A 24,405-nucleotide genomic window follows, 5' to 3' on the forward strand; every position below is an offset into this window, starting at 1 on the left:
AGTAATTAAGAAAATGTAAGTGTAGTATTTTTGTGTTGTTTCTACCACACTGATGACATATTGGGGTTGTTCCTGTGTAGGTATTACCATACTCCTTTTTCTGATACAATTTAAAATCCTGGTAAATTTTGTATGGATGTATGGCACCCATCAATGTGAAATAGTAACTAACTTATGTAATTTATGATAACATATTTTAACGTTTGAACTGTTACTTGTTTTTGACTCATTTTTCTATTTAAAATCTTTCACAATAATATTCTAAATAGTAACATATATATAATATATTTAAATTAATAATTCTCTAATAAATTTCAAAGATCCATGTTCAGTTGATCTTTTAATATTGACATAAATCAATATATTATGTAGTCCTGTTAAATAGTTAAAGGGTCAGCACATTTTCACTATCATTATTTATCAGACAAGCAGTCCAGTCAATCATTTTTAATTAAACTGTAGTTCTACAGGGTAAAAGCTTGAACAAACTTGTATTAATTCGTGATAATAGTAAAAGAAGCTAATATAATAATTATTAATTAATTAAAACAGGCAATTATATCTTTGTCTCAATTTAAAACAAGAAATTGAAGTAGTTAATCGTGTGTCAAGTGCAACAATTTCAGCATTTCTCAGTTTCATTTACACTGCATTGAAAGATTCAAATATAATCAAGAATTGAAGGTTAAGATGATGATGAAGTAATGAAAGAAAATGTAATTGTAGTATTTTTGAGTTGTTTCTATCACACTGATGACATATTGGAGTATTTTCCTGTGTAGGTATTACCATACTCCTTTTTCTGTTATAATTTAAAATCCTGGTAAATTTTGTATGGATATATGGCACCCATCAATGTGAAATAGTAACTAACTTATGTAATTTATGATAACATATTTTAACGTTTGAACTGTTACTTGTTTTTGACTCATTTTTCTATTTAAAATCTTTCACAATAATATTCTAAATGGTAACATATATATAATATATTTAAATTAATAATTCTCTAATTAATTTCAAAGATCCATGTTCAGTTGATCTTTTAATATTGACATAAATCGATATATTATGTAGTCCTGTTAAATAGTTAAAGGGTCAGCACATTTTCACTATCATTATTTATCAGACAAGCAATCCAGTCAATCATTTTTAATTAAACTGTAGTTCTACAGGGTAAAAGCTTGAACAAACTTGTATTAATTCGTGATAATAGTAAAAGAAGCTAATATAATAATTATTAATTAATTAAAACAGGCAATTATCTCTTTGTCTCAATTTAAAACAAGAAATTGAAGTAGTTAATCGTGTGTCAAGTGCAACAATTTCAGCATTTCTCAGTTTCATTTACACTGCATTGAAAGATTCAAATATAATCAAGAATTGAAGGTTAAGATGATGATGAAGTAATGAAAGAAGATGTAATTGTAGTATTTTTGAGTTGTTTCTACCACACTGATGACATATTGGAGTATTTTCCTGTGTAGGTATTACCATACTCCTTTTTCTGTCATAATTTAAAATCCTCGTAAATTTTATATGGATGTATGGCACCCATCAATATGAAGTAGAAACTAACTCATGTAATCATTTTTAATTAAACTATACTGCAATATTGTAGTAGATTGGACTACCCTGTATTGGTTCATGATGATACCAAAAGAAGCTAATATGATTATTATTAATTAGAAGTGAGGGAACCTAAAAAGTAGGTGGAGTAAGGTCAGAAAGGGGCAAGCTGACAAATATCCGTGCCTTATCCCGTGTCTACCATAGAATTGCATAATTTTTCGTAATTCCTCCCAGTTCAAAGTTTTATTGTCATAAGAATGCGGCCCGTTTTGTTTCGCCTTTCGTTAACTTTTATTTTTAATCAAAGGCGAAGGAAATTAACCGACTTTTTTTTATTGCGTCCTCCGTTCATCCGGACGACAATTGTGGCAATATTTATTAAAAATTAACTTCGCCGAGTCACAGTTTGTGCCGCCTTAATCGTCGGGGCCTTATTTAATTATTTCACTCCCCCCCTCTAATATTTACACACTACTCCAAATTTATCGTCTCTGTCTTAAATCACATTTACTTAATGCGAATGCTGAGCTGTGATAATTTCGTCCCCCGATACAGAACCCGTCCCTTATTGACCCACCGCCACCCACAAACAAATTTCGTCTCTCACAATAGTTAATTGTAACAATATCTGGCGATTTTCACGCATCGACGTCCATTTTTTTGACTGTTACGGGGTTCCCCCCAAATGAGTTTTATCCAATTTGAGTGCATTCAACAATTTCATAAAGGAATGATTTAGTTTGTAACATGTTACGGTCGAGACAATCCAATGTTTTTTAGATGAGTCCAACCTTCAAAAATGCTTGAGGTAAAATCGTATATTGCTTATTGTATTGATCTACAATGTTTCTATCGGAGTCCCGCTTTATTAAATTTAATAATGTTTTGGCAAAACGCAATGTCAACAAATAAAATTAATGGCTGATATAAAATCGTTAACAGGTTACTGTATTATGTAAAATAATTAAAACGTCAAAAGCACAAATTAGTCAAAAAATATTACGCCTAAAATCCATACATGTATTAGAATCGACATTTCTTTATTGATCTGCAGTTGACGTAATTCTTTAAATGATCGGCGTTTGAAGCTGATTTAATTATATATCATATGTAAAATGTGTCATTGAAATAAACACATACGTGTGTCAAATGAAGTGAAATGAAACTTTCCGTGCAAATGTTCGAATTAATCATGATAGTTTACCAAATACAGGTAAATATTGATTTTAAGCAATACATCCAGACTATATGACCCTTGTGAAATTAGTTTAGCAAATAAGGATTCCTCACAGGATAAGTATCCTGCTAATGTAAAATTTACTTTTACTTAATTCATAAATAAATACATATTTGGTGCCGAAGTAATTTACGTTTTTAGTCCATGATTATTTGAATAAAGGTTTGAAAGCTTTTTTGTGCTTTTTTACTAACTAAGCTGTTTATTTATTCCTTACATTATATTTGGGTTGGTTTAACAATGGTGTATTCAGGTGTTAAAATGCCTCCAGATTTGTTCAAAAATCAGGTTAAAGGAACAAATCTGATGTTGTAAGCAATAAAATTGAGTTGATTGCTGCAGTTTTCCTAGATCTGTACAAAGGGTTGAAGCTACTACACCCAGTACTTATATAATTAACTAACAATTCAATTCTAAAGAAGGGGTCAATGCTGAAGTTAATCTTTTCTTCATATCCCAGAAATAAATTTTTTTGGTGGCATTAAGTTGCTTGAACAATTTCTATATTCAAATTAAATTAAGTTTAGGGTATCTGTAAAAAATCTTTAGATCTACTTAAAGATAAGAATATAATTTAACTCAATTAAACTTACAAAGTTATTAAGTTATCTGCTGAAGCGTTGTAAAAGCTTTTTGAGGACCCCTGGTATATCATTTAAAAGCAATTACTGTTAATAAAATAATAAGTAAAATAATTATAATAATTTTCGTTAATACTAAATAAAATAATGTTTGGTTTGTCTTATTAAAAGGGTAAGAAGTAAAAGCTTTTCTTTGATCAATTGGGACTATAAAGCTTCAGATACTTTAAAATATTTTTGATGTAAAAAATAGGTTGTCTTACTTTCTATTGGATTATTAATAAAACGTGTAATGTTATTGAATTTTGAGATTTGTAAAAAGAATTTTGTTGTAAAGATTGATGACCAAAAAAGTGACATGGTCGAATTGAAAAAATCGTAGTTGGTGTGACAAAAAATTGAAAATTTAAATACAGTTACAGTTAATAAAAATTAATAACACTAAAATAATGTTTCGTTTGTATAATTATAAGGGTAAGAAGTAAAAGCTTTCGTTTGATCAACTAAGACTACAAAGTTTGAGATGTTCTAAAACTTGTTTGATATAAAAAATAGGTTATCTTAATTTCTATTGTTTTATTAACAAAACGTGTTTTTAATATTGTCAAATTTTTGAGGTTTTTCAAAAGTATTTTGTTGTACAGATTGATGACCAATAAAGTCACATAGTCGAATTGAATAAATCCTGATTTGTAGTGTAACAAAAAATTGAAAAATTAGGTACAATTACAGTTAATAAAAAATAAAATAATTTATAATAATTTTTCTTAATAATAAATAAAATAATGCACTAAAATAATGTCTGATTTGTCTAATTAAAATGGTAAGAAGTAAAAGCTTTTCTGCCTTTGATCACTTTTTGATATAAAAAGTAAGTTGTCTTAACTTCTATTACCAAAACGTGTTCTTAATGTTGTTAAATTTTGAGGTTTTTCAAAACAATTTTGTTTAAAAGATTGATGACCAAAGCATAGTTTTAAAATCTCGTTTACTTCTGAAATTTTGGTTGTGCTTATAATAGTTGTCAGGTCGGAGGGTGGTTTGTTACTTTTTACGACCCCATTGTATATAAATAAATAAAAAGAAACTGAAACACAAACAATATAATCTCTTTTTAATTTTAATTTAATTGTGGACTATGTTCAGCATAATTTAACCTGCACAAAACTCCCATAATGTCATTAAAATTGTCAAGGATTAATTTCGGATCTTAAATTTAAACGTGCGTGATTGTATAAGCCAATTAACTCTTTTTTATTTCATTTATGCCAGTATTAAAGCCCACACTGTCTAAATTAGTCTTTTTTTTGCCTAAAACATTTTCGTATTATATTAAATTAAAGTCGTTGAGTAAATTGAACAAATATAAATAAAAACCAAGTTCCCCAAATGTGTTTTATAATTTTACCTGCTTATTTTATAAAGTTGTGCCCTTACGTTTTTATTAGAGTAATTTTGTAAAAAATGTAACCGACCAGCATTCGATAAATTAGAAAAATTAACATCCCTTAGCAATTTTCTTGAATATATGGGTTAATGGCCGATAATAATAAGTAATTATACATTTCCGTGCTTATTTGCCACGCAGGAGAACTTACATAAAACTTAGTGTTTGTTACACTCGCCGTGTAATTTTTATAACTCCAGAAAAGTGGTGATTCTCCCCGCAAATAAAATATGTGATTAGATTAAATAAATTAGGTGTTAATACAAGTTTTTATCGGTTTGCGCATTGTTCTCACTGCCTTATAATGATCCCAAGACAATAGACCGCCGCATATATATATATATAACTTATGGATCTTTATCATTTTAAATTCCATTTTGGCTAATGGCTCTTGCGTATAATTAGGATATTGGACACGACATGCTCGGCCATTATATTAAGTTAAATGATAATTTTAAAATTTCCCAACTAAAATCATAATGCACATGTTATGATAAAGAAATAAAAAGGATGTCTACGGCAGATAAAATTTCCCATGACAAATGGTCGTGTGGATAGAATACTATCGGGCAAAAAATTCGGGCCTAACAAAAAGGAATTCTTTAGCCCAGAGCTGACGTTACATCATAAATTATATATTAATACATCAGGATTCGCCGTTAACCGTTAACAATGTTTGTAGTTTGCCTTTTTAAAAAATTATTCGCCACTCCGCGACAAGGATGTGGAGAGATAAAAAAAAAAAGAAAATAATTTACACCTGATGACACGGTGCTTTGCAGATTCACAATCGTTGCCAATTTCAATAATTCTCACTTTAAATTATTGGATCCGACAACAGCTTTTGTACGGGCTGACGTTTGTACAGATGTTTTCTTCGGTTTTTTGCCCTGCGATCCGAGTACGGTGGCTTTAAAAAACGTGGACAAAAAAAAGTGTGTTTGTGGGAGTATAAAAATAGTTTACGCAAATTACGAAAGAATGTCTCATTTCCTGCTAAAAATCAGCTTTTTCAGTTTATTTATATCATAATGGTTTTTTAAAAATGTTATTTTATAGAAAAAAGTCATTTTAAGTAAAAAAGAAATATTTTGTATATTTTTATGTTATATAATTATAAATATCTGTTAAATAGAAAAAACACCTGTAAATTATCTTTATATATATATATATATATATATATATATTTTTTAAATAATTTATTTTTATATACTTTTAAAATATTTTGCATCTATTTTTTATAATATTTGATAAAAATAAACTGTTAACCTTTAAATGCACAAAAAATATCTATTATAAATTGATATATGAATAAATATAAAAATGTACTACATACACATAAATAATAAATTTTGTAAAACAGAGCAAAAATGAAAAAATTGTATTTATACATTTTAATCTTAAATATTTAATTTTTTATAAATAGTTTATACATAAAATTACAGCAAATATTTGAAAATCCATAAAAAATTACATAAAAAATAATACAAAGCTGTATAGGTTAAAATTATTATTTAATATGTTTGTGTTATTAAAATATTAATGGTAAATGTGCGTATAATAAAAAATTTACTGACTATTTTTAAATAACAACTTATTAACAAATATATATTTGAGATTGAAACATGTATTTTCAGAATTAATTCACAAAAAAACTATTAAACATTATAAAATATTATTGTTCATCAAACTTTTTACTAAAAAAGGAAAACATTTTATATATATTTCATATTTTTGCAAATCTTTATAATAAATTATAAACTAGTACTTTTAAAAAATTAAAATTATTGTCATTTCTTGTACAAGTTAAAAATTTAAAACAAGTGTATAAAATTTATTTGTTTACAAAATATAAATGTATCAATGAAATAAATATAAGTTTTAATAAATTGTAGTTTTTTTTTTAAATTATTTAAATAATTAAAGAAACAATATGTTTATGAAGAATTTCATCTTTTTTTATTTTAAAATTGTGCTTTAATATTACAATGTATATTTTTATAAAATTATCAATGAAGTCTCTTAGAAATTTCAAAAACTAAAAATTTCGATATAATTCAACAAAATATCAATTATTTTTAAAATATCCATTAGTAATTAAAAAAATACTTGTAATTCAGTTGTATTTTATTAATAATCTTTATTTATATATATTTTACTAAAAAGAAATATTTTATTTATATTTTTTATTCTTAATTTATTTACTTATTCTTAATTTTGAAAATACGTATTTTTAAACTGTAAATAAATTTTTAAATTTAAAAATATTTATAAAAAATCCAAAAAATTGTCCAACCATCATCAACTATTAAAAAATGTAATTAATAAATATAAAAAGTTTTAAAACATAAAATTTTACTTAAACATATATTTAGACGAAAAATTTGTACATTTTTTATTTTTAAAATGTATAATAAATATAGATAAATATGATATCTATTTTAAATATAAAAATTTTAATCTTAAAATATATATTTTTATAAAATCAAAATTTAAAAAGATAGAAAAATGTTATAAAATTATATTTAAATTAATATAATTTTTCTTTAATATTTTAAATTATAAACCAATAATGTTTAAAATTTAAAAATGATCTATAAAATATATGAATTTTTATGAATAAATTTATTACAGAATTCCAATATATAAACAATAAATTTTGTAAAACATTGTGAGTAAAAAAATAATATTTTTTTTATGAACAAGAATTTTAAAAATGCTTAAAATTAATGTCTATTAAAATAAAATATTTAAATATAATTTATTTGCATATTTTTCAAAGATTTTACTGAGTCATTTTATGGTAATATTAAAATATTTATTTTGATAAATAGTTTATAAATCACAAGTAATCTATTAAAACCATCATAAAATTAAATAAAAAATACTATAAATCTGTTCAGGCTAAAATTATTAGTTTACTTCTATTTTACAATCGTTTTATTAAAAAATATAAATTTTGAAGCAAATTCAACAAAAATTTTAATTAAAAATCAGTATAATTCATTTTTTTTATATTTTAAAAATACCTAGAATTAAACATAGATAGAACAAAATTCTAAATTAAAATTGTATATTTATTAACGTCGTTATATTTAAAAACAGAAACATTTAAGCTTAAATTAAAAAACGTGGTATAATAAGAAAAGTAAAAAATGGAAATTTATTATTATTTTTAATAAAATATTTGCAATATTTTAATTTATTTAATTAAAATTTTTCTTAAACAAAAAAAAAACACAATTTTAAATTTATACATTTTTTTCATTTATGACAAAATCTAGTGCAACATTTTAAAATTTCGAAATAATTCAGTGTGGCTGGAAAGAGGAATGTTAGTCGCGTGGAAAAATACACGTACACACGAACAGTCTATTTATCACTTATATTGGATTGTTTCTACGTAAACAGTCACACAGGTCCCGGCCGTACGAAATTATTAAAAATTCACATCGTACCGCACCTCGTAGATATATTGTACATATATTTTTTTTGACTGACTTCGCCGCCGAAAAAATATAAGAAAGGAAACGGCAACACTGATTAGAAAGACGAGTTCGCAAACTCCATCAATTACTAATGCAGATTGCTTTGCCCCGTTATACTCCACTCTATTCCATCCCACTTTTCAGTGGTCTCTCCATCTATGAAAATATTTCCTATTACTTTTGCGCCTCCTAAAACTTCTAGACTTTTAAACCTATCTTATGTCTTTCGGCGGCAGTTTTATCAATTAAATATTCCGTTTTGTGAGCGAATAAAATGAACCGTTCCTTCGTTTAAATGCATAATTTGTTCCAATTTTTTCCTCCTTGTTCCTGCACAAGTCGGATTTATAATTAACACGTTTTTTTTTTCTTCTTCCGCCAGTACTGCAAAGATTTAATTTGACTGCTTGTTTGAACAGTGCAGGAAAGTTTATTAGTTATTTTTAAGCGGCAAAAATGATTAAACGAGTACATCGGGCCCGACATGTTTATATTTTATATTATGTAAATTAAGGGAGATGAGAATGAAATATCTTGGATTACTCTTTTAAAGGAGCCCCCATTCGCTTCCTGTCTATGTATTTAAATTTAAAATCCCATAATCTTTTTTAAAAATCGTCTTGGAATTTATACTTTTTTCCCCACAAAGATGAGATTAACGTCTTTTTAAATTGTTGATGAATTTTCTTCTTATAAAGCAATTTACATTTATCAAAAACTCATTAAATTCATTACAACGGCATCGGGGAATATCACTCTCCACAGAAATTAAATTTTTGTGTAAGCGCATTTATTGTTTTCTAAATTTCATTGATTGTAAAATCGATAAGAAAATATATTATTAATGGATTATGTTTTACAGGTACAGAAAACCATTTGGGAATGGTACACATTAAGGGTACGTTATCCGTTAAGTTAATCTTATAAAATAAATTTTATTTTAGTTTGTTTTTTAAACTTAACTTTTAAATTATTCATGCAGGAATAACAATCCTATAATCACTAAATATAATTGCAGATATTACCTGGTGTTATAAAGTAGATAAACCTTTTTGGAAACGAATGTTCCAATAAATTTAAGGTTTAATGAAGTAATGTCACTTAAAACTAAATTATGAAGCGATTCAAGTCAAAAGTTTTAGAGGATATAGTATATTGGCCCTCTTAATTTCAACAAATATTATTCACTTGTCAAAATTAATACGAACAAAGTAATTTACGTTTAAAACAACACAACATTGTGCCAGTAAATTCATGCTAAGAAAAAATATTCTGGATTATTGAAATTTAAGGATTCTTTGTCCCCAACCTCAATCTGGGCTATGTGGTGATCGAGGTTTAACATTTTGAAGCTTCCTCTGGTTGTGTAGCATTATATTGTCATGAAAAAGTGGAATACATTTTCTATTGACTAAGGAAGTCCGCTTTTGAGTTTCTCGGTTACTTGGCCCCTTAATAGGCAATTAATAGGTAAAATCAAAATTATTCACATGAAACACAGTGAAGTGTCTATCATAAATTATTAAGAAAACATAAAAATGTTTCATTAGTTTTAAAAAATTTTACTAAATTTTCATATTTAAAGATATTTTCTTACCATATATTTAAATTATAAACTAGTAACTATAAAACAAAATTATTTAGATGAAACACTAAAATTCTCTAATAAAATTTATTTATTTACAACATCTGAAAAATTTTTATAAGCAAATTTAACAATGAAACAGTGAATTTTACGTAAAAATAATAATAAATATTCTAAAACATTTTTTTAAACAAAATTATTTAAGAATAATTATTATTTAATATGAAAATTTCAAAAAATATATAATTTTTAACTAAAAATCAGTATAACCTATTTTTTATATATTTTAAAATTATCTGGAATAAATTTCTATTAAAATGTATAATTTCTACAAACTTTTTTATAAAGTAAAGTAAGTTTCTAAAATATATTAATTTAAAATATTCATTTTAAGAATTAAATAATAAAAACTGTTAAATAAAGAAATAAATCAATTGTAATGTATTACATTTAATAATCCTTACATTTTTTCAAATATTTTACAAACTAAAGAAAATACATTATTATTATTATAAATCAATGATTTTTAACATTTAAAAATATTTACACAATACAATATTTATACAATATAATAAATTTGTCAATGAAATTTTAGATAGGAAGAGTATTTTAATGAAAAAATATATATTTTTCTATTTTAAAAATATATAGGAAAAATGTAAATTAAAATGACATAAATAAAAAATATTATATTTTTTAAACATATAATTTTTAAGAGTACATTTTAATTTTAAAATGTATATTTTTATAATACTTTATTTAAAATTTAAAAATAAATAAAAACACTCCAAAAATGTGTAATTTAGAATTATTACTTAATGAAAAAATTTAAAAAAAAAAATAATTTCAACACACAGCAACAATTCAACAAAAAATCAAAAATTTTAATTAAAAATCAGTAGAATTTATTTTTTATATATTTTAAAATTATCTAGTATAAGTTAAAATTAAAATTTGAAACTTTTATAAACTTTATTATATTCATTTTTAATAATTAAATAATAGAAATTATCAAACATTTTACTAAATAAAAAATATTTTATTTTACATTTTTTTTCTTAATTAAAAAATGCCTATTTTTTCTTTAATATTTGAGTTATAAATCTAATCTATAAATTTAATGACCTTTAATATTTAAAAATATTCACATTTATAAAATTTATTTATTGCCTGAAAAGTATATTAATATTTCTTAATAAATGTCAATGAAACAGTAAATTTTAGTTAAAAAGAGTATCTTAATAAAAAAATATATAGGTATTTTTATTTTAAAAATGTATACAAACAACTAATATAGAAATATTAAATATACAATTTTTTAAAAGACATTTTTTATTCTTAATTTAAAAAATGCGCACTTTTTCTTTAATATTTTGGAATTATAAATTAATAACGTTTAATACTTAAAAATATTCATATAAAGCTCAAAATTTATTTTTGTATTAAGAATTATTTTAAAGATGCATAGAATAATTGTCTATTAAAATCAGATATAAAAAAATTAATATTAAAATATACTTTTTTATCTATATATCTATCTATAATCTATAATATCTATATCTATCTATAATATCTATCTATATAGACTTTAAGTGCTGTTGCACTAAGTTTGCCAGCTTCAATAGATTGTCCAGCAACAATTATCATAATCAACTCATTCTCCATTATAATTCAATAAAAAACTCATTTGCATTGCAAGCAAGGTGATAATTGACATTTGTCAAGAGGCAAATTTTGTTATCGCCACTTAACTCATGTGGAATCCATTTGTCCAACTTTTTGATGATTGATGATTTTAAATTGATAAAGCAAATTTGCACTTGAACCCCAAAAAATGTATAAAACAAATAAATAGAGTAGTTGAAAGAGAAAAAAGGAGCAAATAAGGTTGAACCAAAAATATATATTACTTTTTCCTATACTTAAAGTAAACTAACAAACAACAAATTCTTATTTTTTAAAAAATTAATGACAAAAACAAAAACAGGAAGAACATCCAACCGAAGTTGAGATTCGCATTTACGTAAGATTTAAATCAAAGACTGTATCAAAGAAAAATCCATTAACCAAATTGGCTTGCTAATAATGATATTCGTTATAATACAGAAAAAAAGGGAAAGGTTTCCTGGTTAGTTAGACTGCATCATTTCTCTTCTGTAATATTCAAAGAGTGTTTAATTAAAATTGATACGCCATTTTATTTAATTCCATCGATGATGTATGCATTGTATTAAAGACGTTGAAAGAGCAAAGTGCCCTTTGTCCAACCGGTTTGTAGATGGAGCTCTCGCACATGTTTGTCCTTTTATCCTGACACTTTCCACCTAGTATAGTTAATGACATCGACTGACACCGAGTTAAGGAGAACCATTTTACTGAACCTGCTCCTATTCTTACTAATTTATGTCTACTTTAACAGATTGTGTCCATTGATCATGATTTTCTGCTGTAGCATTTGGTCTAACAATAATTTGTTATTGTCTACAACCGCCATTTTATCATTTATGATAACATTTTTCACGGGAACAAAGAAAACAATCTATTAATTATGGCTGCGTCAAAAAAAATCCAGGTGAAACTACAAGTAATTCGTTTTACAGCACACGTACTGAAATCATTATTTAACTTTACTTTACTGGTCCAAACAAGATAAGATGATTGTGGTGTTAGAGCCTCTAATAATTTCCTGTTCAAAATTTCACAGGATCAAACCAAAATTTCCATTAAACCGGCATTAAATTGATCTTGTTAGTTTATGTTATGAAATTTAATATGTCTAGAATCAACACTAATTAAATTCTATTAATTGGCATATTAACAATATTTAATCAACCTATAAGGGAAGTTTTAATTAAAAATTAATTGTTGTGTACCACTTTAAGCGGTTGATTATTTATTAATAGGAAATTCTTGGGGAAACCGTTTAAATTTTAAGCCAATGTAATTATTTATAATAACGAAATTGCACTGAATTAATTAAGTTTTGTTTATACAGGTGCATTTGATGTTAAATTGGATTATAAATAAAATGGTAGGAATTTCATTAATTTAAAATGGATTTGATCAAACTTTTAGCTTGAATTTTGAACTTTTTTGGAGGCCCACACAATTGAACGTGTTTTAAAGAAAATACTGTATGAATTTAATTAATAAAGCCTTTCATTTAAATTTGAGCAGTCCTGTAAAAGTTCTTGTACCGCAGCTGAAAATTTTTGCAACTTCGGTCTGTCAGAAACAAAGTTTCAAATTTAAAATTAAATAAGGTCCGGAATATTGGACAGACAGAAAGTTTAATTTAATTCCGGGCACCCCGGTATAATTTAATATTATTAACAGACAATAAAGCGTTTTTTGGTGGCGATGTATCGTTTACTTATCTGTCGTTGTTTGTCTTGTCGCAATTTTTTTCCTTTTTCATCATTCGTCCCAGTCTTAATTTCCCCTTTTGAACGGACCGCATTTACCCCTTGACGCCACGTAGAAAATTGAATAACCGCCGGTTTTAATTTGTTTCGTCGCCCTTTCGCACTAGTTCGAACGTCCCACACCACCCCGCCGTATTTTTTCAGTCGGTGAATCGGCGTTCGTAAAAAATAAAAGCCGTTTTAATTGAAAGTCGCAAGTCGGGGCCCAAAAGCTAGTGCAAATCGCATCACCGCCCAGATCAAGGGCGTTTTCCTCGAGGCGAAAATTTTAAAATTGTCACCGCCCGCGAATTTGTGTACGCCGTTTTTGTAACACGTGGCTAATGTTTTTATGACGCTTTATGTACATAGGTTTGGGTTTTATCTCGGCGAAGCAGTAATTGTCTTCTTAGCAACTTTGAAATTTTCTCATCACTTTATTTTGCTGTTCAATCCACTCACTCTGCTCAGTCTATCGTTTATCTCGTCTTATCCTACTTCCCTTCCTTCTTAAAGTACCAACATTCGTTTCTAAATGTCCTTAACCAAGGATTTCTTTGATATATCTTGTCTATTTGTTTGCTTTAAAATCTCTTTAAGACAGCATCGATTTTGATTACTCAGTTTTTTTCAATATCTATATCCAATCCAATTATTTATTTATGTAAATTAAATGAACTGCACTTTTTATCAGTATTACAACATTTTAAACGATTTATTTTACTTCATATAATTATAATTCAAATATTGTTTGTATTTTTTGTTCACTAAAAGAAATTTAAATAGTTTTTATTTCATAAGAGTTATAAAAAAGGAATAAAATAACTTTTAAATTATTGATTTTTAGAATTTATCAAATTTATTGACGACTTTCTGATGTTTGTAATATTTTTATTATTTTTAATTATACTTCTAGTATTATTCGTATGTTAAAATTATGTATTAAGGACAAATTTTATAAAATAGAAAAAAAGTTTTAAATTATTGATTTTTAGAATTCATCAAATTTATTGACGACTACTAAAAATATATTTAATTAAATTAAAATTTGGGGTCTCAAAAGACAAAATTTTTAAATATCCTCTTAATCATTTAATTATAAAAAATAAATGAACCACAATTTTATTATTTTTATAACATTTTAAAAGACTTCTGATGTTTTTAATATTTTTGCTATTTTTATTCATATTTTTAATATTGTTCTTTTGTCAAATTTATGTATTAAGGACGAATTTTATAAGAGATTTAAAAATAGAAAAAAAGTTTTAAATTATTGATTTTCAGAATTTTTCAAATTTATTGAAGAGTACTAAAAATTTATTTAATTAAATTAAAATTTAGGGGTGTCTATGAGACATAAAGCTACTAAATATCCACTTAATAATCGTTTAATTATAAAAATTAAATGAACCATAATTTTATTATTTTTATAACACTTTAAAAGGCTTCTGATGTTTTTAATATTTTTACCGTTTTTATTTATATTTCTAATATGGTTCTTTAGACAAATTTATGTATTAAAACAAATTTTATAACATTTTGAAAATAGAAAAAAATAAGTTTTAAATTACTGATTTTTAGAATTTATCAAATTTGACGAGTACTAAAAATATATTTAATTAAATTAAAATTTGGGGACTCAAAAGACAAAATTATTAAATATCTATTATTAAATGAACCACAATTTTATTATTTTTATAACTGATGTTTTTAATATTTTTACTATTTTTAATAATATTGTTTTTTAGTCAAATTTATGTATACAAAAAAAAAAGAGTTTTAAATTAGAGATCTTTAGGCTTTATTAAATTTATTGATGAGTACTTAAAATTTATTTAATTAAATTAAAATTTGAGGGGTTCAAAATACATAAAATTATTAAATATCCATTTAATAATCATTTAATTATAAAAATCACAATTTTATTATTTTAAACACTAAAAGACTTCTGATGTTTTTAATATTTTTACTTATATTTGTAATACTATGCTTTGGTCAAATTTATGTATCAAGGATAAATTGCATAAAAATTTTAAAAATAAAAAAATAAAAGTTTTAAATTATTGATTTTTAGAATTTATCAAATTAATATCAAAATTGACGGGCTCTAAAAATATATTTAATTAAATTAAAATTTAGGGAGTTTAAAACATATAAAACTATTAAATATCTACTTAATCATTTAATTATAAAAAATAACACATTTATTATTTTTACAACATTTTAAAAGAGTCAAATTCAGACGAATTTTATAAGAGTATTAAAAATAGAAATAAAATAAGTTGATTATTGATTTTCAGGATTCATTCAGAATTTAGAGGGTCTAAAGGTAAACTATTAAATATCCATTTAATAATCATTTAATTATAAAAATTAAATAAACCACAATTTTATTATTATTATAACACTTTAAAAAACTTCCGATGTTTTAAATATTTTTAATTATACTTTTAATATTGTTTGTTAGCCAAATTTGTGTATCAAGGACGAATTAAGAGTTTTAAAAATAGAAAAAAATAAGTTAATAAAAATAAGTTAATAACTATTGATTTTTAGATTTTATCAAATTTATTGTCGAATATTAAAGATATATTTAATTAAATTAAAATTTAGGGGGTCCAAAAAATATAAAACTATATCTACTGAATAATTAGTTAATTATAAAAATTAATTGAACTGCATTATTACATTTTTAAAAATATTTTTCCTTTTTTCGTATTATTATTTTTTAGTAAAATGTACGTATTAAAGACGAATTTTATAAGAATTTAAAATTAAAGGAGGTTCAAAAATATTATTATTAAATGCCCATTTAAAATTATTCAATTACACAAATCAAATAAACTATAACTGTACTATTGCAAAACTTTCTTATAAGCTTTTTAATAATTTTTACTTTTTTCAAATATGATTTTGATTTCAAGATTTTTTAAATTTATATTCCTCTAGAAAAAAATGTCTCCAAAAAACAAAATTACACTGACCTATATATATATTATTGGAAAAAACCAATATTATTGTAAAAAATTGGTTGATTGAACATTTCCATTTTTAAAAATTTGAATAATTCAAATTATCCGCGGTTCATTTAACTAATCGTTTTATTTATGGACGGCACCGCACATTAACCGCAAAACCGAAAGTATGAATAATGAAAGCGAAAAACGCGGGTAGAATTTTTTTTTATTTTGTGGGGGGGTCGAGGGACTGATCGGATGTTGTCCATGTGAAAAGGAAAAAAAGGGGGCCACAAACCTGGGCCCGTAAAGTCTGGTACGGGGTTCTGCAACAGCCGAGAAGATTGCATTTTTCAATCGATATAGCTGTCTCTGTAGTTGGCAGATCACACCCTTCAATAATTAATGACAGAGTGTCGGCTTATCACTTCTAAAACTAGTACGTTCTCTGTTCCCCCGGACCGCTCCCGTCGGATGCACCGCTCCCGACGACACTACTTATTTGGTCTAGGTCTAACTTCGGTTTCAACTTCATAATTACACTTAAATGCATGATAATATTAATTAGTTCGTGTGTTACTGCCACTCCGAAATCCCCCCGCTCCCAACTCACGTTGCTTTACGTCGATGATGTTCGGTACAATATCATTTTTGTACATCAATTGTCGTTTAAGGGGTATTTTCGTATTGATTTCCTCGTGGCAAACTTTTTATTTTCTTTTGAATTCCGTACGTAATTATATTGAACCAGTCATTTTCGGTTAGGTGTATTCAGTTCAATGTAACGGGGTTCGGAAATTTATAATGCAAACTTGACTTTTAGATTTGTTCCAGAAAGTTCTTTTTACGAAATTTATCTGGAGTTGGTGCATATCTTAAACAGAGACACCTGGGGCTACATATAGAAGAGGTATTAGAGGGTTTTTTCTTTTTTTTTTTTTCTTAAAGAATAACCCATAATCAATAGCAGCGGTATTATTGACAAAAGGCTTTAATACTTGAGTATAAAGGGAACGTTATCTGGTTAATATTCCCTCTGCAGTACGAAAGAATACGACGAATATAATGATCCTAGTAAAATATTTATTCCACCGAATACTAACTAAATCATATTAATTCGATTCGATTAATATTTTTTTGCATGAAATTATCATAAAACGATTTAATTTTTGCCTTTCCTGCAGCCAGGACTTTGTCGTAATTCATCCGCAATAAAAAATAACCTAAATCGCATAATTAAATTTAGTTTACATGATTGTTTCGCTCGCAAAAGCAAATTCGGGCTTTTACGATGTCGTATATTCCAGCCTTTCTGCAGACCGTTGTGTAAAAAAAAAATACAAGAGAGGAAACCCGCCGTCGATGAGGTAATTTTTTCTGGATAATCTAACGCATAATTTACACACTGGTTAAAATAACGCTACAACGGCATAAAATGCCAAGGATAGCGGAAGCTATACAGACGATAAAATGGAACAACAATGTTATACGAAATTTTAACTATCAAGCACCAACAACGGTCTCCGCTTGTTGAGCACACTCGCTTTCGTTCAAAAACGACGAAAGAAGCGATACGAACTTAATTGTTATTACTGATTTATTTATAAATAAAAAGGAGTTTCTGCTGTAGAAGAGTTGACAAAAGGAAAAGAACATGAACAAGTGGCAATTCTATTTAATGCAAATTGCATTTAGAAACACCGACGAAACTTGCTGTGAGATTATTGATGAAGTACGAAGGAGGAGGAATTATGTCTACCTGTGTCTTAGCAGAGCACAAACTGCTGTACTCTTCCAAAATTTATTTTTATAAAATTTGCTTGTAAATTAAAGGAATTATTATTGAGAAAGTCTTAGTTCATAGGTCCTTAGGTCATTTTCTTGAATATATTACCAAAGAAAACAAACTAATTTAGAAACCGAAATAAAAGCTTAAGAGCTTTTTACAGAGAAGTTGGGGAGTAATTAAATAAAAATGATATTTTATTATGCTGTCTTCTATTAAAGTCATTTAATGAATCATTCCTTTTGTACCTTAAAGCCAAAGAAAAATTATGAAAGCTTCCAAAATGGATAAGCAAATAAAAGTGACTAAAATATAGACTAAATATATATTATTGAGAAAGTCTTAATTCATAGATACTTAGGTCATATCCTTGAATATATTTTCAAAGAAAACTAATTGAGAAACTGAAATAAAAGCTTAAGAGCTTTCTACAAGGAAGTTAATGAACAATAATTAAATAAAAATGATATCTTATCTTGATGTCTTCTATTAAAGTCATTTACTGAATAATTCTTTTTGTAACTTAAAGCCAAAGGAAAATTATGAAAGCTTCCAAAAAACTTCTATTTTATAAAATTGATAAGCAAATAAAAGTGACTGAAATATGGAGTAAATATATATTACTAAGATACTCTCAATTCATATTTAGGACATTTCCATGAATATATTATCAAAGATAACTAATTAAGAGACTGAAATAAAAGCTTAAGAGCTTTCTACAAGGAAGTTAATGAACAATAATTAAATAAAAATGATATCTTATCTTGATGTCTTCTATCAAAGTCATTTACTGAATAATTCTTTTTGTACCTTAAAGCCAAAGAAAAATTATGAAAGCTTCCAAAATGCTTCTACTTTATAAAATGGATAAGCAAATAAAAGTGACTAAAATATAGACTAAATATATATTATTGAGAATGTCTTAATTCATAGATACTTAGGTCATATCCTTGAATATATTTTCAAAGAAAACTAATTGAGAAACTGAAATAAAAGCTTAAGAGCTTTCTACAAGGAAGTTAATGAACAATAATTAAATAAAAATGATATCTTATCTTGATGTCTTCTATTAAAGTCATTTACTGAATAATTCTTTTTGTGCCTTAAAGCCAAAGTAAAATTATGAAAGCTTCCAAAATGTTTCTATTTTATAAAATTGATAAACAAATAAAAGTGACTAAAATATAGACTAAATACATACTACTGAGATAGTTTTAATTGATAGATACTTAGGTCATATCTTTGAATATATTATCAAAGAAAACTAATTAAGAAACTGAAATAAAAGCTTAAGAGCTTTCTACAAGGAAGTTAATGAACAATAATTAAATAAAAATGATATCTTATCTTGATGTCTTCCGTTAAAGTCATTTACTGAATAATTCTTTTTGTGCCTTAAAGCCAAAGTAAAATTATGAAAGCTTCCAAAATATTTCTATTTTATAAAATTGATAAATAAAAGTGACTAAAATATAGACTAAATATATATTACTGAGATAGTCTTAATTCATAGATACTTAGGTCATATCCTTGAATATATTATCAAAGAAAACTAATTAAGAAACTGAAATAAAAGCTTAAGAGCTTTCTACAAGGAAGTTAATGAACAATAATTAAATAAAAATGTTATCTTATCTTGATGTCTTCTATTAAAGTCATTTACTGAATAATTCTTTTGTGCCTTAAAGCCAAAGAACAATTATGAAAGGTTCCAAAATGCTTCTATTTTATAAAGTGAATAAGCAAATAAAAGTGACCAAAATATAGACTAAATATATATTACTGAGATAGTCTTAATTCATAGATACTTAGGTCATATCCTTGAATATATTTTCAAAGAAAACTAATTGAGAAACTGAAATAAAAGCTTAAGAGCTTTCTACAAGGAAGTTAATGAACAATAATTAAATAAAAATGATATCTTATCTTGATGTCTTCTATTAAAGTCATTTACTGAATAATTCTTTTTGTAACTTAAAGCCAAAGGAAAATTATGAGAGCTTCCAAAAAACTTCTATTTTATAAAATTGATAAGCAAATAAAAGAGTCTGAAATATGGACTAAATATATATTACTGAGATACTCTCAATTCATATTTAGGTCATTTCCATGAATATATTATCAAAGATAACTAATTAAGAGACTGAAATAAAAGCTTAAGAGCTTTCTACAAGGAAGTTAATGAACAATAATTAAATAAAAATGATATCTTATCTTGATGTCTTCCGTTAAAGTCATTTACTGAATAATTCTTTTTGTGCCTTAAAGCCAAAGAACAATTATGAAAGCTTCCAAAATGCTTCTATTTTATAAAGTGAATAAGCAAATAAAAGTGACTAAAATATAGACTAAATATATATTATTGAGAATGTCTTAATTCATAGATACTTAGGTCATATCCTTGAATATATTTTCAAAGAAAACTAATTGAGAAACTGAAATAAAAGCTTAAGAGCTTTCTACAAGGAAGTTAATGAACAATAATTAAATAAAAATGATATCTTATCTTGATGTCTTCTATTAAAGTCATTTACTGAATAATTCTTTTTGTGCCTTAAAGCCAAAGAACAATTATGAAAGCTTCCAAAATGCTTCTATTTTATAAAGTGAATAAGCAAATAAAAGTGACTAAAATATAAACTAAATATATATTACTGAGATACTCTTAATTCATAGATACTTAGGTCATATCTTTGAATATATTATCAAAGAAAACTAATTAAGAAACTGAAATAAAAGCTTAAGAGCTTTCTACAAGGAAGTTAATGAACAATAATTAAATAAAAATGATATCTTATCTTGATGTCTTCTATTAAAGTCATTTACTGAATAATTCTTTTTGTGCCTTAAAGCCAAAGAAAAATTATGAAAACTTCCAAAATACTTCTATTTTATAAAATTTATAAGCAAATAAAAGTTCATTTTCTTGAATATATGGGAAAATAGACTAATTAAGAGGATACCGAAGAAAAAGTTTAAAAAAACTGTACAAACGTTAATGAATTTAAAAGTAAGAAGTAAAGGTCTAAAAAATATCCAAGATATTGGCAAAATATATATTGTTCAGAAAGTCTTATTCTTTAGCTCATTCTAGAGGAAATGAATAAACAGTTCAAAGAAAGGCAAATTAATTACTACAGAGAAGAAACGTTTATAAAGAGTGATTTTCTTCTAATAAATCATTTTTGAGCAAAAGAAAAGGTGTAAAGTGAAATACCATTTCTCCTTGTCATTCAAACAACATATGGAATTTAATTGTTGAATGATGATTACTGCAAACAGTAAAAAAGGAAAGTTCGTAAGCACGACATAAATCAGGGGGTTGTTTTTTTATAGTGAGCATACCCCGTATATCAAACGGTATGGGTAACGGGAGGCAAGCGGTTGCTTGGGCTTGATATTGAAGGAATGGAACGGAATGGCAACGAAGTATAATTTATCTGTGCGATTTCTGTATAAATCCGACCAAATAAACGCATTGCCTAATATAAGAACAAAGCGTGCTTATTGGCTGAAGCATATAAAATACTCATACTTCGTAAAGTTGGCGGTGACGCCTTATGTCTTTGACATTAAATGTTAAATTAGGCAAGTAAATTAGACTTTCTTAGCATGTATTTGGCATAAATCAGTTCATTTCGCATTCGCTTCTTTAGCCGTATTTTTGTCACACTGTCACAAAGTTGCTTATAATCTTAATGTTATCACATGTACAACACATCTCATATTTCTGCCACATCTGCTACACTTACGACATTTCTACCCTACTAAATTATTCACTAAATATATCCTTAAACTTTGTACGACTGTAATCCCAGCAAAATTCTATACAAGGATTATCACAAAACATAACACTGTCATGCATAATTAATTTTACATGAATCGCTAGTAATTATATTCACATTTATAATACTACATTATACGCAACTTCCGGTTTAAATTGTCATTTTTAAAAAAAATCTGGTTCAATATAAGTTACGTTCGGGAATAAAGTTCAACATCACTATTTATCTATATTGCTTGTAACGTTCAATAACCAATATGTTTGATAAATAAAGTACCATTTAATTAGTCAATATCAATATTTAATTGTCAATAAAATTTCAACTATTCCTATATTATTTTGGAACCTGATGCGCACTTATAGGTAGTAATAAAATATTAGTCAGTTGAACAATGTTGAAATTGACATTGCATTATACATATAATTTATGCGCTACCCTTTTGATGTTTAGTAAACATACACCGAGAGTTAAATATAAAGTAATTACAAGTTTTAATCAAACATTTAAATTTATACAGTTAGTTGTAATTCCGTTCTTTCTCCTCATCACTTTAATTATCGCAATTATATGCAAATGATATGTTGTTAAGTTATTTAAATCACTGATAATACGTTCTGTACTTTTAATTGCTCTAGATTTATATTAAGTTGTACTCTTTTGTTTCTTTCAAGTGTTATTAATACTATTTACGTTTATTATTTTTCACATTTTTTTTTTTTTTATTCGTTTATGATTAACACTCGTCTTTTCATGTTTGTGCGTTCATCATGCAAAAACTACTGGATTAATTTTAATGAAACTGAGCAGAGCTGTAGCTTGGATTGTAAGTTAACATTTTTGATAATTTTCATGCTAAAATATAATATATTTTCTATAAAATAATAAAAAAAAAATAAAAACCGACTAGTGGCGCCATCTATTTTTCAGTAGATTATGCTATGAACGGAGCCATTAAATGACATATATTTATTTTATAGGTCTTTTTCTTTAATTAAATTAAAATAGTATCAAATTACGATTTGACTTTTTATATTATTTTTGTTCATTTATAATTAATTAAAAAAATACTTGACTTTTTCTTTTTGTGCGGTTATCACGCAGAAATTACTAGATCAGTTTTGATGAAACTTTGACTAGCTATAGCTTGGATTGTAGTTTAACATTTTTGATAACTTTTATGCAGGAATATATTATAGTTTCTACAAGATAATAAAAAAATTAGAAACGAACTAGTGGAGCCATCTATTATCCAGTAGTTTATATTATGAAGGGAGGCATTAAATAACATATATATGTTATTAAATTAAAGTAAATCATCAACTTAAAATACTTATTTATTATCTATACAGTTTTTTTTACAGAAGTGTTAATGTAAAGAAATGTAAACCATTTAAATGCGGACTAAAATAAACAGAAAAATCTTAACATAAGTTTCGGAAATATGGAAAATTAGACACTTTTGAAAGATTTGTATGAAATTCTTTATTATTACTGATTAATTGTTTATAAACAAACAAAAGAGCTTCGAACAAAAATAAAAAAAATTACAAAAGATGATTGGATAAAGTATTGGCTTAGATTTCTTGTGATTTTTTATAATTTTTTATAAAAGAACCATAAATTAAAGTCTACAGGATTTAGATCAGGTGACCTTGAAGGCTACAGTACAGATCCGTCTTTTTCATATCCATTTATCTAATAATGTTTCATATAAATGGTTTTTAAAAGCAATCGAAAAGTCAGCTGATACACCTTTATGGTACGACCACATTTGTTGCTTTGGTCCAAAGGTATGTAGTCCAAAAGATCACCAATTATGTTCTCAAGAAAATTTAGATAAGCAGCTTCTGTTAATCAAATTTGGTAAAACAACAGTTGATTACAAGACCTATCTAAATTATTTAATGAAAAATATGCTTGATGACCAAATTCCATTACATTAAGGAAGTTTTCTTCGACTCAAATACGAATAATATTATGAAAAATAACTAAATTTTTTGTCAAATTGTCTTCATCCATAGTGAGAAAATGGTAGAAGATCAAGTAGATTTAAGACCTGTCCTCATTGTGCATGACACAGATAAAGCAATTTCTGGTGGAAGATAATCCAAACAAGAGAAGTACTAATCCGTACCTCGACATTCTCTACACACTCATCTTTAGATTATGTCCTTCCTTGTAGAATTTCTTCTTCTGCTCTAGTAGTTAGATATAGAGATTGATCTTCCAGATAAATAGTACCCTTTTCTCAATGAACCGGTTCCACATAATCTTTGGTGAAAGGAGCTGGCTGATATACTTTCGCCATAAGAAGACTAATCAAGGAAAAGATACACCTTTAACCTGTATGACCTAAGGACAATCACAACACTTAATCCTTGTTTCACAAAATATGAGTCAAGCTACAATAAAAGAGTTTTTATAAGTGAAAAAAGCTGCTATAAACAAGAAATTGTTTGATTTGATGACCCATATTTATTAAGACTTTTCTGCTCATTTTGCCCCCTTTAAATATTTTACATGTTTTTTTTTGTTTTAAAACATAAACTTTTTCAGATCGACGTCG

The 24,405-nt window shown here is 25.7% G+C and overlaps 2 protein-coding genes across 2 annotated transcripts in view; one reads left to right on the top strand and one right to left on the bottom strand.

Annotated features, from left to right (window-relative positions):
• Nucleotides 1-24,405, bottom strand: part of LOC109608367 (uncharacterized) — a 315,358-nt gene that overhangs the window by 190,828 nt on the left and 100,125 nt on the right. The gene's annotated exons all lie outside the window — the stretch shown is intronic.
• The window catches only part of LOC109608374 (agrin-like), a 327,266-nt gene that overhangs the window by 173,380 nt on the left and 129,481 nt on the right, over nucleotides 1-24,405 (top strand). Inside the window, exon 6 of the mRNA XM_049962316.1 lies at nucleotides 9,185-9,220. Coding sequence (XP_049818273.1) covers nucleotides 9,185-9,220 — 36 coding nt within the window. The remainder of the gene's footprint in view (nucleotides 1-9,184; nucleotides 9,221-24,405) is intronic.

This window comes from Aethina tumida, chromosome 1 (assembly GCF_024364675.1).
Source record: "Aethina tumida isolate Nest 87 chromosome 1, icAetTumi1.1, whole genome shotgun sequence".
NCBI classification, from domain to species: Eukaryota; Metazoa; Arthropoda; class Insecta; order Coleoptera; family Nitidulidae; genus Aethina; species Aethina tumida.